Below are 14,338 nucleotides of genomic sequence, written 5' to 3'. Positions count from 1 at the left end.
GAAATATGACCAGATTTAAGCGTGACAAATCCACAATTATATGGGCGACCTCAGCCTTCTTTTCTCCGTAACTAATAGAATAAGCAGACAGGAGGTCAATATAGAGATAAGTAAACACTACAGATCTCTGTGCCTCACGATAGGACACTAGACATTGTTTTCAAAGAGGTGTGGAATATTTACTGAAAAAGACTATATGCCATCTCTTAAGTAAATCAGCAAGATTTTATCTCCTAAAATTTTATTTTATTGTACACACACGTAAGAGCTACCCTCGATACATTTTTAAAGTGTACCAAACATTATTGTTAGCTGTAGCAACAGTGCTGTACCAAAGATCTCTAGAGCATCGTCATCTTGCTTAACTGAAACTTTATGCCTGTTTTAACTTCCCATTTCCCCCTCCTCCAACCCCTGGCCCAATCACCATTCCAGTCTCTGCATCTATGAATTTGCCTACTTTAGCTACCTCCTATAAGTGGAATTATACAGTGTTTTTCTGTGAATGTTTTATTTCACTTCCTATCATGTTCTCAGGGTTCATCCATGTTGTCTCATATTGCAGAACTTCTTTCCCAAATAGTATTCCATTGTATATGTATACCACACTTTCTTTATCCACTCATCTGTCAATGCACATTTATTAATAGATTGTTTCCACACTGTGACTACTTTTAATAGAGCTTCAGTGAAAATGGGAGTGTTGATATTTCTTTGAGATTGTGATTTCAATTCTTTTGGATAAATAGAAGTAGAATTGATGGTCGTATGGTAGTTTTATTTTTTAATTTTTTGAGGAATCTTCATACTGCTTTCCCATTGTAGCTGCACCATTTTGCTTTCCCACCAGCATTGTGAAAGAGTTCCAAATTTTCCACGTGCTTGCCAATGTTTATTATTTTCTTGTGTAGATTAATGCTTTTCTTTAAATTTGGAAAGTTTTCAGCCATTATTTCTTCAAATGTTTGCTCTCTCTCTCTCCTCTCCTTTCGATATGACCATTGCACATATGTTGGTGTGCTTAATGGTGTCTCATATTTCTCTGAGGCTGTTTATTTTTCTTCATTTTTTCTTCCCTCTGTTTTTCAAGTGGTGTAATCTCTATCGTTCTATCCTGAGCTTTGTTGACTTATTTGTTCTGCCAGATCCAATTCACTGTTGAATCCCTGTAATGAAATTTTCACTGTAGTTATTGTGTTTTTAATTCTTTAGTTTGCTGTGGTATGATTTGCTTGTTTGATTTTTTTTTTAACTTTAAATTTTTATTTGCTTAATGATTTGGCTGACCTAATTTTGTAAAGTCTATTTCCTTAGTGCAGTCTCTAATTTCCCTGCTTAGGTTGTTTTCCCTTATTTTTCTCTCTTAGCCTGGATAACTTGATATTACCCCGGGGTCAGCATCAGCACTAGCTACTTAATTGGTCAAAGGGTCTGCTTGAGCCTCCTTGGCCAGTTAATTTTCCCCACTTCACCAGTGGATGTGTGTTTGGCTTGGAGGCTTGTTTTCCCAGGCCAGGGACTTTGGCCCCACGTTTAGTCAGGAACTAGTAGTTAGGAGTTTTTCTAACTGATTGCTGCTGAGGAGTACAACCTTGAACACGCACACAGTCTTCCAGATGGCCAGGGACGAGTCTTTTTTAAAATTCTGGCCTCCTAGGAGTCACTTCTGGGTCAGAGGAGTTTATTTTTCAGTTAATATTTGGTTGAAGGTCGCCCTTAAGCCCTTTATACAAGTGAGCCTTCCATCCTATTTTGGGTTTTCCTGCAGTTCAGAGAGTACTTACATGTCTGCCCCATGTCCTGTTCTGATTTCTCCTGACTGGGTGAGGCCTACTGCACAGATATAGCCTTCTTGACCCATGGACTTGGCTGTGGTCTCAACAGGGCTCTTTGGCTTTCTCATTCCTTGGTTCACTCTATAAAACTAATGGCTGCTCACTGTTCTGCTTGTATCATGGAACTACTAGCCTCCTCTTAACTAAATGTTCCTCCTAGATAGCTCTTGTTTTTCCATGACACCCTTAGACATGGAGTTCAGTTCCAAGTAATATTAATCTTCTCAGGAACTGTTCTAGAGCTTTTTCTCCTGTTGGCCTATCTGTCTGGACCGAACTCCCATACCACTGCAGCTGAATTTAAGGTTGGGTCCTGCTTCTCTCTAGAGGACCTCCTTCTTTAGGAGTGGGCACTCGGTGGTGAGTGGTAGCCCCTGGTCCAGACATGCCACTCCTGGAGCGGAAACTCTGACCTCTGAGTGAGCTGTTGTGAGTGAAGCTGGGACCCCGGGCATTCCTCAAGCCTGTCATACCTGGGACAGCGTTTGTGCTATGCAGATGGGGGCTGGGTGAGAGAAGAGACACCTGGGCCTCTCAGGGAAGCCTCTCTGGAACGGAAGTCCTGCATACGTGGCTGGGGGTAGGGACTGGGTTGAGGATGAGAAATGAAGGCAGCCTGTTTCTCCTGGGACCCAGCACTAGGGGCAGAGGGAGTCCTGTTTCTTAAAGTGCTCCTGGAACATGGCCGCGGAAGAGAGGGAGTTGTGGCTCAAATGCCACATCCCCGCATAGCTTTCTGATATTTAGTAGATTTTCTTGAAGGAATGTTTCTTCATTTGCTGTGTGCCATTAGGACAGTTTCCAGAGACCTTAAATAATTGGTTTAATAATTTTGACCACTTAAATAGTTGTTTTGCTGGTGAGTTTCTTACTCACTTATTCTAGAAGATTCACCTATTCTACATTTACAATATATTGCTAGATTTAGTTTTCATGTGTGTGTGTGTGTGTGTGTGTGTGTGTGTGTGTGTATATTTCACTTATGTGAAGAGTAAAATTGATCAGTAATTTTTCCTTATGTTACTGTCCTTGGTTAGGGTTGGTATCAAGGTTTAGTTTAGCTTATAGGATGGTTTGGGAATATTTCTTCTTTTTCTGATCTGTAGAAAAGCTTGTATATGCCTGTCTTTTCCTTGAAATTTGCTTGAAATTTGAAACCAAGTGTGTTTAGTCTCTCTTTGTATGGGGATGTGTAATTTTAACCATTGATTATGTTTCTTTTTTAAAAAGCTATTGATTAAATTTATTTTTTAAAAACTATTGATTAACTTTCTTAAAGGTTATAATTTTTCAAAAATTTGTATAATTCAAAAATTTTAACAATTTGTAAAAATTATTTTATTGTCAGTGTTGGTGTGCTGTTTTTCTCAGAATGTATTCATTCTATTTTTCAAAAATGTTGAAAAAAAGCAGTTTGTTGTATCCTCTATTATTATTTCTACCTTGGCAGTACCTGTAATTTTTTCCTTGTATTGTTTACTTTTTTGATCAGTCTTGTGAGAGTCATTAAGACACAAATTTGTCTTTATTCTATCACTTTAAAAATATTTCATTAAGTTTTCTTCTCTATCTTCCTGCTATTTACCTGTCTTCTTACTTCTAGCTTCCTTGGAATTATTCTCTTGTTTTTAAATTACTCCTGAACTCACTAAGTTTTAGCCATTTTATTTTCCAGTAAAAAGATTTCTGGCTGTAAATTTAAATTTATCTGCCTTTGACTACTACTTTAGCTTCATCTCACAGTTTCTAGTGTGGCATTTTTATATTATCAAACTATTTATAATTTCTGTTTTTTTTAATCCTTAAGCTATGAATAAGTATATTTTTGGACTTGATGATTTTTATTGATCTCCAAGGTTCTTGATATTCTCCTCTATAATTTCTAATGTGCTGGATTAGATTTCTATGTCTGATCATTGTATTTTCAATTATCAAGTTTTCTTTTGGTTTATCTTATTGCTTCTAATTTTCTTTCAATATTTCCTATCTGTTCATTCATCTTTTTTTAAAATCAATTAGTTTATTTTAATTGGAGATAAGCATATGTTCTTTTATAGACCCTAATACAACTATATGACTGCTTCAGAATTTTTACCTGTTAAGTCCAACACCTGGGATTCCATTGTATGCCTTTTATTTTGAGTGTTGTGAAAGATATCTTGCAGATTCTCTGGCTTCTATTCTGTTCCTCTGAAGAGTATACAGTGAGTTCAGCTCCAGACTCTTATCTTCCCTGCAGTGAGCAACAACTGAAAACCCTGAATGTTTAAGACTTAGCATGACTGCTTTAAATCTGTCACACATGGGCAAATTTAAGGGATCAGCCAGATTTATATGGTTCTGTCACTTTCCAGCTGCTGTGGTTGTTTCAAACTCTGTGCTCTCAACTTGGAAGACTGTAAATTTCTCTCTGAAGTTCAGCTCCCTCTTTCACTCTGTAGCTGTGTTTTCTCATTGGTTTGTTATTCCTCTAATGTGAGTTCGTGTTTCTGGGACTTTGTGGGAAATCACTGAGGCCTGACCTGAGGTCAGGTCTTTTTAGAAAAGATTTCAGTTAGTTTCTACCAGGATCTTGGGACCACCAGCAACTTGTGTCTGCTTTAAATTGAATATTTGCCTTGCCTTTTGTACCAGGCACATGGTATAAGTTTGGATCATAAATACAGGTGAATTCTGGGTTTATAACTGTGCATCGTTAGAGAGACTTTTTTTCTGTAAACCAGAGTTAAGACCAGACAGAAACATTTGCTTGCTAAGGTTTTCTTTTGATCTGTGTTTACAAGGTTGATTTTTAAAAATGCTTTCATTAAAGTGTGTAACTTTTTGTGGGTCTTGAATTCATTCAGGATCTCTAATCCACATTGGATCCAGATCTTTGTTTTCTGTTGCCTGTACACAGACACTTAAAACCAAGCTATAGGTCACTGGGACCAATAGAAGCCCACAGAATAGCTGCTGACTTAAGTGCTAGCTTACCTTTCACTATCACCTGTAAGGAATTTCCCTTGTTTTCTGGTAAAATTTTTATAACCTGTTTCTAGATATTTTGTGACAGAAGGGTTTTAGGGTAATTGTCCCATTGTGTGTTGTAGGTATACATTCGCCAAGCAAATTCCTAGTTATCAGTGTATTATCAGAGTACTTAAGAGTTATTCAAGTGAAGAATATATGCATGTTTAAGGTAGTGAAATAAAACCTGACTACAATTTTATTCATGCAACATATTTCTAATTGAGAACCACTAAAGAAATCTATTCTTTCACTGACAGAATTAATGGAAATGAAAAATTTTTTTTGTTTTAATAGTTTTTGTTAGGCAATTGACATTACTTGTAAACTATAGTTAAAAGGTATTTCTGAGATATTTGTATATCTTGTAATTAATTGTGACAGTGGTTTATCTGAATTTAGATTATGATAAATTTGAGAGTCATTCTCAATAAGGACTGAAAGAAAATTTACTGCTGTTACTGTTTGGCACTTAAGTTTTTTTGTATGTTCCTGTAAGAATCAATTCTAGTAATATATGTGAAAACTGATAGTCACATATCTTTTAGTCATTGCTGATAAAGGGTAAAAGGATGAGAAAATTAATGAAATGTGTCCCATACCTTGGATGTACTGCAATCTATTAGAAAAGATAAGTGCAAAGGAGGTAATATAGCACAGTATGGTTTCATGCCATCCTAGATGTACATTAGGAAGTCTGAGGAGAAAGGTTTTAAGGCAGTCTGAGGAAACTTCATAAAAGATGATGATATTTGAGCCAGTTTTTGGAAGATGGAGATGACAACACCCTTATGGCAGAAAGTGAAGAGGAACTGAAGAGCCTCTTGATGAAAGTGAAAGAGGAGAGTGAAAAAACTGGCTTAAAATTCAGCATTCCAAAAACGATGATCATGGCATCCAGTCCCATCACTTCATGGCAAATAGATGGGGAGACAATGGAAACATTGACAGACTTTATTTTCTTGGGCTCCAGAATCACTGCAGATGGTGACTGCAGCTATGAAATTAAAAGACTCTTGCTCCTTGGAAGAAAAGTTGTGACCAATCTAGATAGCATATTAAAAAGCAGAGACATTACTGTACAGACTAAGGGGCATCTAGTCAAAGTTATGGTTTTTACAGTAATCATGAATGGATGTGAGAGTTGGATCATAAAGAAAGCTGAGTGCTGAAGAATTGATGCTTTTGAACTGTGGTGTTGGAGAAGACTCTTGAGAGTCCCTTGGACTGTAAGGAGATCCAACCAGTCCATCCTAAAGGAAATCAATCCTGAATATTCATTGGAATGACTGATGCTGAAGCTGAAGCTCCAATACTTTGACCAATTGCTGTGAAGAACTGACCCATAGGAAAAGACCCTGATACTGGAAAAGATTGAAGGCAGGAGGAGAAGGGACAAGAGAGAATGAGATGGTTGGATGCCATCACCGACTCAATGGACCTGAGTGTGATCAAGCTTCGAGAGTTGATGGACAGGGAGGCCTGGCGTGCTGCAATTCATGGGGTCGCAAAGAGTCGAACACGACTGAGTGACTGAACTGAACTGAACTGAGGGAATATAAGACATCAGCCCAACTTCTTGAAGTTTTGTAGCAAATATTAATGACAAAGAAGTCGTTGTCATTATTTGTAGTTCAAGACAGTTTTATGTACAACTAATGATACCTTTATTTTAATCTCTTATGTTATTTATCAGATGTTGTCTTTTAGAAATATGTAACACTATCGGAAAGGAATAATAGTCATGCTTTCAATTATTTAAGACATTCTTCACCTTTGTCATATAAAATCTTTGAGGCCAAGGAGGCTTCTTCATTAATGGGGCTAAAGTCAAGGTGAAATGTTGTGTTTTTATTTATTTTTAAAACATTTTTGGCCACACCCCATGACATGTGATCTTGACCAGGGATCACACCCTTGCCCCTGCATTGGAAGATACAGTTTTAACCACTGGACCACCAGGGAAGTCCCTTGTGTTTCTATTTAAAGTTGTCTGAGTAGTCACTTAAATGGTGTATTGACAATATACATTTTTCATTAAAATTACTCATATAAAGGAAATTACTCATTTTGAGTAGGCAATTTGATTTTGAACATAAAGCTGTAGAATTAAAGTATTACTAGAGACAACATCCCTAATCCAGCATCCCCATTAAAATAGAGGGGGAATCTGAGGGTCAGAATTGATTTTCCTAGATTACACTGATAGTTTTATATCAGAACTTATACTAAATGTCAAGTGTCAGAACTTTTGATCCATTTTTCTGTTTTACATTTTCCATGTCCACAAAAAATGGTCAGCAAGGGCATTCTTTTTTTTTTTTTTTTTTTAGCAAGGACATTCTTTATGATTACTACTAGTAGTTTGAAATTTACAAGAATGATTTATGATATTTTATTGTATTCTAGTTATTTGAAAATTAGAAATGCAAAAGTTTATATAGCCATTATCTTTCAGTTATAGTATTTGAAATGTAGAATGCAGAATACTCATTTTTCTCTCCACACAAATGGTTTTTTTTAATTAAAGGATCACTTATTGGTGATTTAGTATCATTTATTTGTGATTTAGTATCACTTATTGGTGAATTTAAGTTTCTTTAATTTCTTGGTATTGTTATTTCTGTGTCCAACTTGATTAATTCTATTTTTAACAAAATTATATCATGAAGTTTAATAATAAGAGGATTTTTCTTGTGAAAGTAGTTATTTCAGATATCTGTCAAATTACATTAGCAACCCTAAATTCTGAACATTTTCAGAATATCCTTTAGCTAGGTATATTTTTTTTAAATATATATTTTTTTACAACTGAAGACTCTTCTGACCATAAGATCATTTAGATATAATACATATCAATAGATATACTTGGCCAATAATCATATAATGGGGTACATAAAAAGGTTAAGGACTTTGCATAGTAACACTTGACTTCTCTGTGGTGTTGGCAAAATCTGAAAATTGACTTGAACAGAAAGAAGCCAGTGAATTCCAACTAAGTCACCTTATTCCATCTACATTGGTGAAATTGTAAAATGTATATATGGTTCAATTCATCAAAAATATAAGCATTACAAATGGAGTTTTCCATTGAGAATAAATATTTTGTTTTGGCCTGACATAAATCCAAGGGACCCTGAAAAAAAAAAAGATTAATATAATTTCTCAGTCACTACATCATTAATATTTTATGTGTAAATAGAAATTCATAAAGTGAATTTAAGTAACAAATTATGTACTATAACATTTATTTACTACCAAGAAATTTGGAGATTACATAGTGAGGAGTTGAGATTAAAATGTTTACAACCAAGAGAATTAACTGAAATTGATAACTGTTGTAGATGGCTATCGTTATTGCTGTTAAACTTGCAAGTTGGAATATGTGGGCTTGATCTTTTGCACACAGAAAAGTTCATCAAAACTGCTTTTAATTGACTTTATAGTATTTCTCGGTAAATCGTGCAGTAGGTTGTTATAAAATTCATGTGAACTTTTATGTATACAAATGTCAGATCATGTACAGGTTTCATTAATTATATATAGTTTAAACTTCCAACAATAAAAACAGAAGCCAAAAAATTAAATACAATAAAAAATGAAATATTTATTCATTTGGCTCAATAATGACATAGCTCACCATTCTTTTTAATAATAGCAATTCCCTGCATGCAGTTCATCAATACACTACAAGTAAATAGTTGTGTAAAAGGAATTAACATTACTCTTTTGGTTTGTGCAAAAACAAAAATTTATATCATGTTAAGTAATTGCACAACTTTGCCACTATGTTCATGGCTAAAAGGGACATAGCCCAAGTTATATCTCTGATAGCTTTAGTGCAGCAGGAATTAAAAAAATAAGACTAGTCTGCATAAGCAAATACTACAAAAGTTGAGTTAAAAAAAAAAACCTTCCATGAATAAAGGGTTATATTGAGGCAACCATAGTTGGTAGAAAATGACCTAGGTTTGAATATTTGACCAATGTATATCCTACTGGAATGATAGAAAATATATTATAACAAAGAAATCCACAAAACCCATTGTCTAACTTTTAGGAAATTATCCATTGAAAAGTCTAATGGATTCAAAAGTTTGGAGTTGTGATTAAAAATAAAAGCAAAAGCATAAAGTAAAATAAATTGCCATGTCATCAACTTGAAAATAATTATCTTATGTATAAAATGCAGCAAATAAAATTGATCATATTTTTACATTATTTATATTTAAACAAGTTTTGGACATATTTTTAGCAAAATACGAAGTGTATGTTTTGACAGTAGGCAGTATGCAGTGTGTTTCCTTGAATCTAGAGAGACACCATATGACACTCAAATTGAATTAAAAATGGAAAAGGAAAAGTGCTTTTAAATAACTGCAAGTTATTCTGCTTGACTTACTAGACATAGAGCAGGTTGAAATCACTCTACTACCAGCATGTGACTTCTAACCAAGACTCGTGAAGAATGGATTGTGTAAAATAGAGCAGCATAGGCAATTAACATGCATTAGTGATAGTCTTCAAACTATTTATGTTTAATGAATGGTGCAGGATACATCCCTGTTGGAAGCTTGCAAAAGACACATATACTGTGGTACATATTTGATTTAATAGGAGTTGTTTGTCAGGAGATATATATATATGTGTGTGTGTGTGTGTATATATATATATATATCTGCAAATATGCGCCCACAGGATAAAATAACTATTTACATAACAGAGGGTGTGTTTAATTGACATAAAATGTCAGCTTTGCTGAGAGCAGAAGATGGCAAAGCAATACTGCAGCAGAAAGTGGAACAACTATTCTAAAGTGATGCTTCAGATATACTTTTCTAGAACAGATTTATTAGATTACTTTTTTGGGGAAAGCATTTAACCAAAATTAAATATAGTGCTCTGGAACTTAGAATAAAATTTGCACTTGCTGAAACAGAATACTTTGCATAAAAATAATCCTTTAGAAATTAGAGGAGACTTTACAGGCACATAACTGTTTAGATATAAACAAATGTTAGACTAAAACACTTTCAAAATTAAAGCCGTCTAGAAAATGGAAGTACCTGATAGTGTTAGAATTTTTTTCTGGTTTTGAGCAAGAATTTCATCTCTTGGGCAAAGCTCTTGTCTGATTCGAGAAACTTATGGAGTAGGAACACAGGGCTCTTAAATTCTTTTTTCTCAACCTAAAGCTCATTTACAAAAATAGTGACATAGTATTATGAATAAACTATGAATTAGCGACCAGGGAAATCCACTAGAACAAATTTTGTAAAAATATGGCAGATATGGAAGTTAAAAATAGAGTAGATGCAAGTACTGTACTAAAAGTGTTTGGTGTGGTTACAATGGATCACTTTGCACAACTATCCCTATGGTCTGGGTAGCCATTGACTTTCTCCTCAGCAGTGTCAGCTGGTAAAGAAAACAGTAACCTCCTGTCAGTGTTGATACCCTGACTCACAGAGTTGTAATGACGGAGAGGTCACTGTCTTGTTATAGGCACTGACCATGAGTATTTGTTAAAACAGTCAGTTTGGCATAGACCTCCTCTGGGAGTTCAGTTGACACATAAACTTTACCTTCTTAGGCTGTAAACAATTGATCACAAAGATAATTCTTTGTTTCTTTTTTTTTTTTTTTTACTTTTGATTTTCCCTGACCTCTTTCCCTTTGCTTTCTTTTTCTGGTTTGTCTTTGTCAAATTTTTCTTTGTCTGGCTTTGTTACGCTATCATAGGAAGGAGGAGAGGTGGTAGAGGAACTCCCATCTGTTTTTTCTGGGGTGGAGTTCCCGTTTAATTTGTCAATAATCATGTCATCTTTTATAGGTAAGTCAATCCTCCCTTTGATCGCCTCTTTGTTATACTCATTCACTACCTTCTTTAACCTTTGCTTTAAAAGGTAACACCTGAAATTACGCTGAATGATAGCTGCAGACACCTCCTCTTGTTTGCGTTTCAGAGTGGTTGTGATGGGCTCATAGGAGACTTTGGAGGGGTTTGATGCCATGAAGCGATCTTCCATCTGGATTCGAAGGGCATCCATCTCTCCACTCTCACCCAAAACACGCTTTGTAAAGGCAAATAAGATGTCGAGGCAGTGGATCCTGTCCCCACTGACCATGGGCAGGTCCATGGCAATGAGCTGGACTTTGTTTGGTTTTGCTATGAGAAGAGGAGGATCCAGGGCTGCTGCAAAATCAGAGAGCTTGGAGAACTCTATGAACTGGGTGGCGTCGGGATCGAACTTCTCCCAAACCTCGTAGAACATCTCAAAGTCATCCTCACTCAGGGGCTCTGCGCTTTCTTCAGTAGCAACACTGAAGTTCTCCAGGATGACAGCGATGTACATGTTCACCACGACCAGAAATGATATGATGATGTAACTGACGAAGAAGAAAATCCCAACAGATGGGTTCCCACAGTCTCCCTTAACTGAGCTGCCAGGGTGAATTGTGTCAGGGTCACAGTCCGGTGGTGCACTGTTGAGGATAGGTGCCAGCAATCCATCCCAGCCAGCAGAGGTGGTAATCTGGAACAGGCAGATCATGCTGTTGCCAAAGGTCTCAAAGTTGAACATGTCATCAATTCCAGCTTCTTTTTTAACATAGGCAAAGTTGGACATTCCAAAGATGGCATAGATGAACATGACCAGGAAGAGCAGGAGGCCGATGTTAAACAACGCAGGAAGGGACATCATCAAAGCAAAGAGCAGCGTGCGGATCCCCTTAGCCCCTTTGATCAAACGCAGGATTCGGCCAATCCTGGCAAGACGGATCACTCGGAACAAGGTAGGGGACACAAAATATTTCTCTATCAGCTCAGCCAGAAACATACCTATGGAAAAATACAGAAAACCGCTAACAGTGAGTATATGTTCATAGGCTTATATGAATGCTTTTTCTTTGTGAGGTTATTGAAAGCAACAAATTTGTCATGAGTATAAATCTTTACTATTTGGATCCACTTCCTAACATTACAAATGAAAGAGTATAGAGTTTTATTTAATAATTCTATAATGTCATAAACTGATATGAACCCTTGCAAAATCCTATAAATTAAATAATCTCACATATTCATATGGAATTTTAAGATTGCTGCTTACTGCTAAGTCACTTCAGTCGTGTCTGACTCTGTGTGACCCCATAGAGGGCAGCCCACCAGGCTCCCCCATCCCTGGGATTCTCCAGGCAAGAATACTGGGTGGGCTGCCATTTCCTTCTCCAATGCATGAAAGTGAAAAGTGAAAGTGAAGTCGCTTGGTTGTGTCCGACTCTTGGCGACCCCATGGACCAGCCTACCAGGCGCTTCCATCCATGGGATTTTCCAGGCAAGTGTACTGGAGTGGGGTGCCATTGCCTTCTCTAATTTTAAGATTACATACTCCCAATTACTATGAATAGTTATCCTCATATATGAAATGTTTCAACAGCAAACAAAGACTGTTTCTTAAATCTTCAAATATATTGCTTTCTTTTTGAATACTGTCATTTTTCAATTAGTGGAAAATGACCAAGAGTGTTGAACTTTAGATCTGTACCCATGATGATTCTCAGATCTAATTTCCATGTTACACAGGTGGTAGGCTCTGGGGGATTTTTCCAACAACTATACTTCTCGGTAAATAAACCATTCTTACCTACGATGGAAAGAATCACTACCACAAAATCAAAGATGTTCCAACCTATGGTGAAGTAGTAGTATCTGAGGGAGATCAGTTTCAGCACAAATTCTCCAGTGAACAGGATAATGAACACAAGGTTGATTCGGGACAAAACTAGAGTCATGTATTTGCTCTGGTCATCAGTTTCTACCATCATGGTGACCATATTGAGACAGATAAGGATCATGATACTGATATCAAAAACTTGTCTGGTTACAAAATCAAAGACCATTCCTTGGAATTTGTTCTAGAAAGAGAGAGAAAATGAGAAGGTTAATATGCATATTTCATAAATAATGATCCATAAAATTGCAGATGAAGTCCTTCTGTATATGGCCCACCGGATGTGTACCCTTCTCACACTACCTGAAACAAATCTGTTAAAAAAAGAGAAGGAAATGAAAAATGTCATATGACAAAAGCAAAGCATAATTGTTTTATTTAGATTCTATGGGGAGACAAAGCTGAATGACATAAATTGGTGGCAACTGGCTGATAATGTGCATGGGCTTTGCTTGATTTTACTAACTGGCAATTTTTACAAAAAATATAACAACTAGCAATGAAGATTTACAAATTAGGTTAATGTAGACAGACTTTTAGATGGATGAATGCACCAGTTGATGTATCAACACTTTAGGAGTTTTGAATTATGTCTTATTTCTGTCTGTCCATGACCCAAAATATCAGTCATTTTTAATTTAATTCTGCTTCTTCTAACAATAATACTTAAATGACATTCAGTAAAGTAGGTTTATGTCCTTTTGTGTATTCTGCCCTACTTCCTCTGTCCCCTCCCTTCCCTCCTACCCCACTCCTGCACCCTCTTAAAAATTATGCAAAGTGAAGTCATTTATAAGATTCATGAGACTTTTTCAAGTCCTAGTTCAGCAATTATAGGCTTTGTGACTTTGGGTACAATATATACCTTTTCTGGGTCTTAGTTTCCTTGTTCCTTACCCATCTAAGAGGACAGATAATTTAGAATACAACTCTGTGGACATAATACACCATCTTTATGTCTTTGCACTATTAATGAAGCTCTATAGGGTATGCATTCTAGATAAATCATTTGTGTGTGTGTGTGTGTGTGTATGCTGAAACCAACTATTTTGATGACACCCTTCCCTTTCTAAGTAGGTGAAAAATTGCTTTCTGTTCATAACAATGGAGAGAACAAATGGCACAGAGGGAGGCCATGGGTGTTGAATGGGAGGTTTTAAGTTCATCTGCTTAAAAGGACAAGAGGGGGCCCACGTAACAGATCAGGGAAGGAGAGAAGGGTGCGCTGTTGGCAGCAGTAGGTGGCAGCAGGAGCAGGAGCTTGCTTTGGGAGCAGTTACTGAGAACTCTGACTTGGAACTTTTCAACTGACAAGTAAAGAACACTGCCTCATTTTTAGGAACTTAGTAATTCATAGAGTGTAGTAATTGCAAATTGTGTTATACAACATGTACTTTACAATTAGATCACAGTATATATATATATTGGTGATATCACCTAATATGTTCTGAACCAGCACTGCCCAGTTTCATCATATGGAAATAGGGCTTTGGAATGTTCAAGGAGATGAGTAATTCTTACTGCAGGCCGAGGTATGGGTTTCTGAGGTTTCTTAGACCCAAGTTTCTTCATTGCATTGTAGTATTTTTTCTGTTCCTCTGTCATAAAGATGTCTTGACCTCCAAAGTAAAGACATAGTAGAAAACTGGTTACAATCCAGCCTGTATTACAGCAATACTTTTACAAAAATAATTCTGAGTCTTTCCTTTAATCCTTCTTTTCAATTTTTAAATGGATCTTACCCTACTTCATATAGATTTATCC

At 36.2% G+C, this 14,338-nt stretch overlaps 1 protein-coding gene and 1 long non-coding RNA gene across 4 annotated transcripts in view; one reads left to right on the top strand and one right to left on the bottom strand.

Annotated features, from left to right (window-relative positions):
- The window catches only part of LOC139038050 (uncharacterized), a 63,211-nt gene that overhangs the window by 43,590 nt on the left and 5,283 nt on the right, over positions 1-14,338 (top strand). For all 3 annotated transcript variants that reach the window (XR_011490970.1, XR_011490969.1, XR_011490971.1), the window contains one exon: positions 11,460-11,639. This is a non-coding gene — a long non-coding RNA (uncharacterized lncRNA). The remainder of the gene's footprint in view (positions 1-11,459; positions 11,640-14,338) is intronic.
- The window catches only part of LOC110143458 (sodium channel protein type 3 subunit alpha), a 113,911-nt gene continuing 108,004 nt past the window's right edge, over positions 8,432-14,338 (bottom strand). Inside the window, 3 exon segments of the mRNA XM_070476117.1 lie at positions 8,432-11,685; positions 12,488-12,758; positions 14,096-14,200. Coding sequence (XP_070332218.1) covers positions 10,490-11,685; positions 12,488-12,758; positions 14,096-14,200 — 1,572 coding nt within the window. The 3' untranslated portion in view covers positions 8,432-10,489.

Source organism: Odocoileus virginianus, chromosome 13 (genome assembly GCF_023699985.2).
Source record: "Odocoileus virginianus isolate 20LAN1187 ecotype Illinois chromosome 13, Ovbor_1.2, whole genome shotgun sequence".
NCBI classification, from domain to species: domain Eukaryota; kingdom Metazoa; phylum Chordata; class Mammalia; order Artiodactyla; family Cervidae; genus Odocoileus; species Odocoileus virginianus.
The sequence above is the reverse complement of the archived record's forward strand: the minus strand, read 5'-3'. Positions and strand labels throughout refer to the sequence as shown.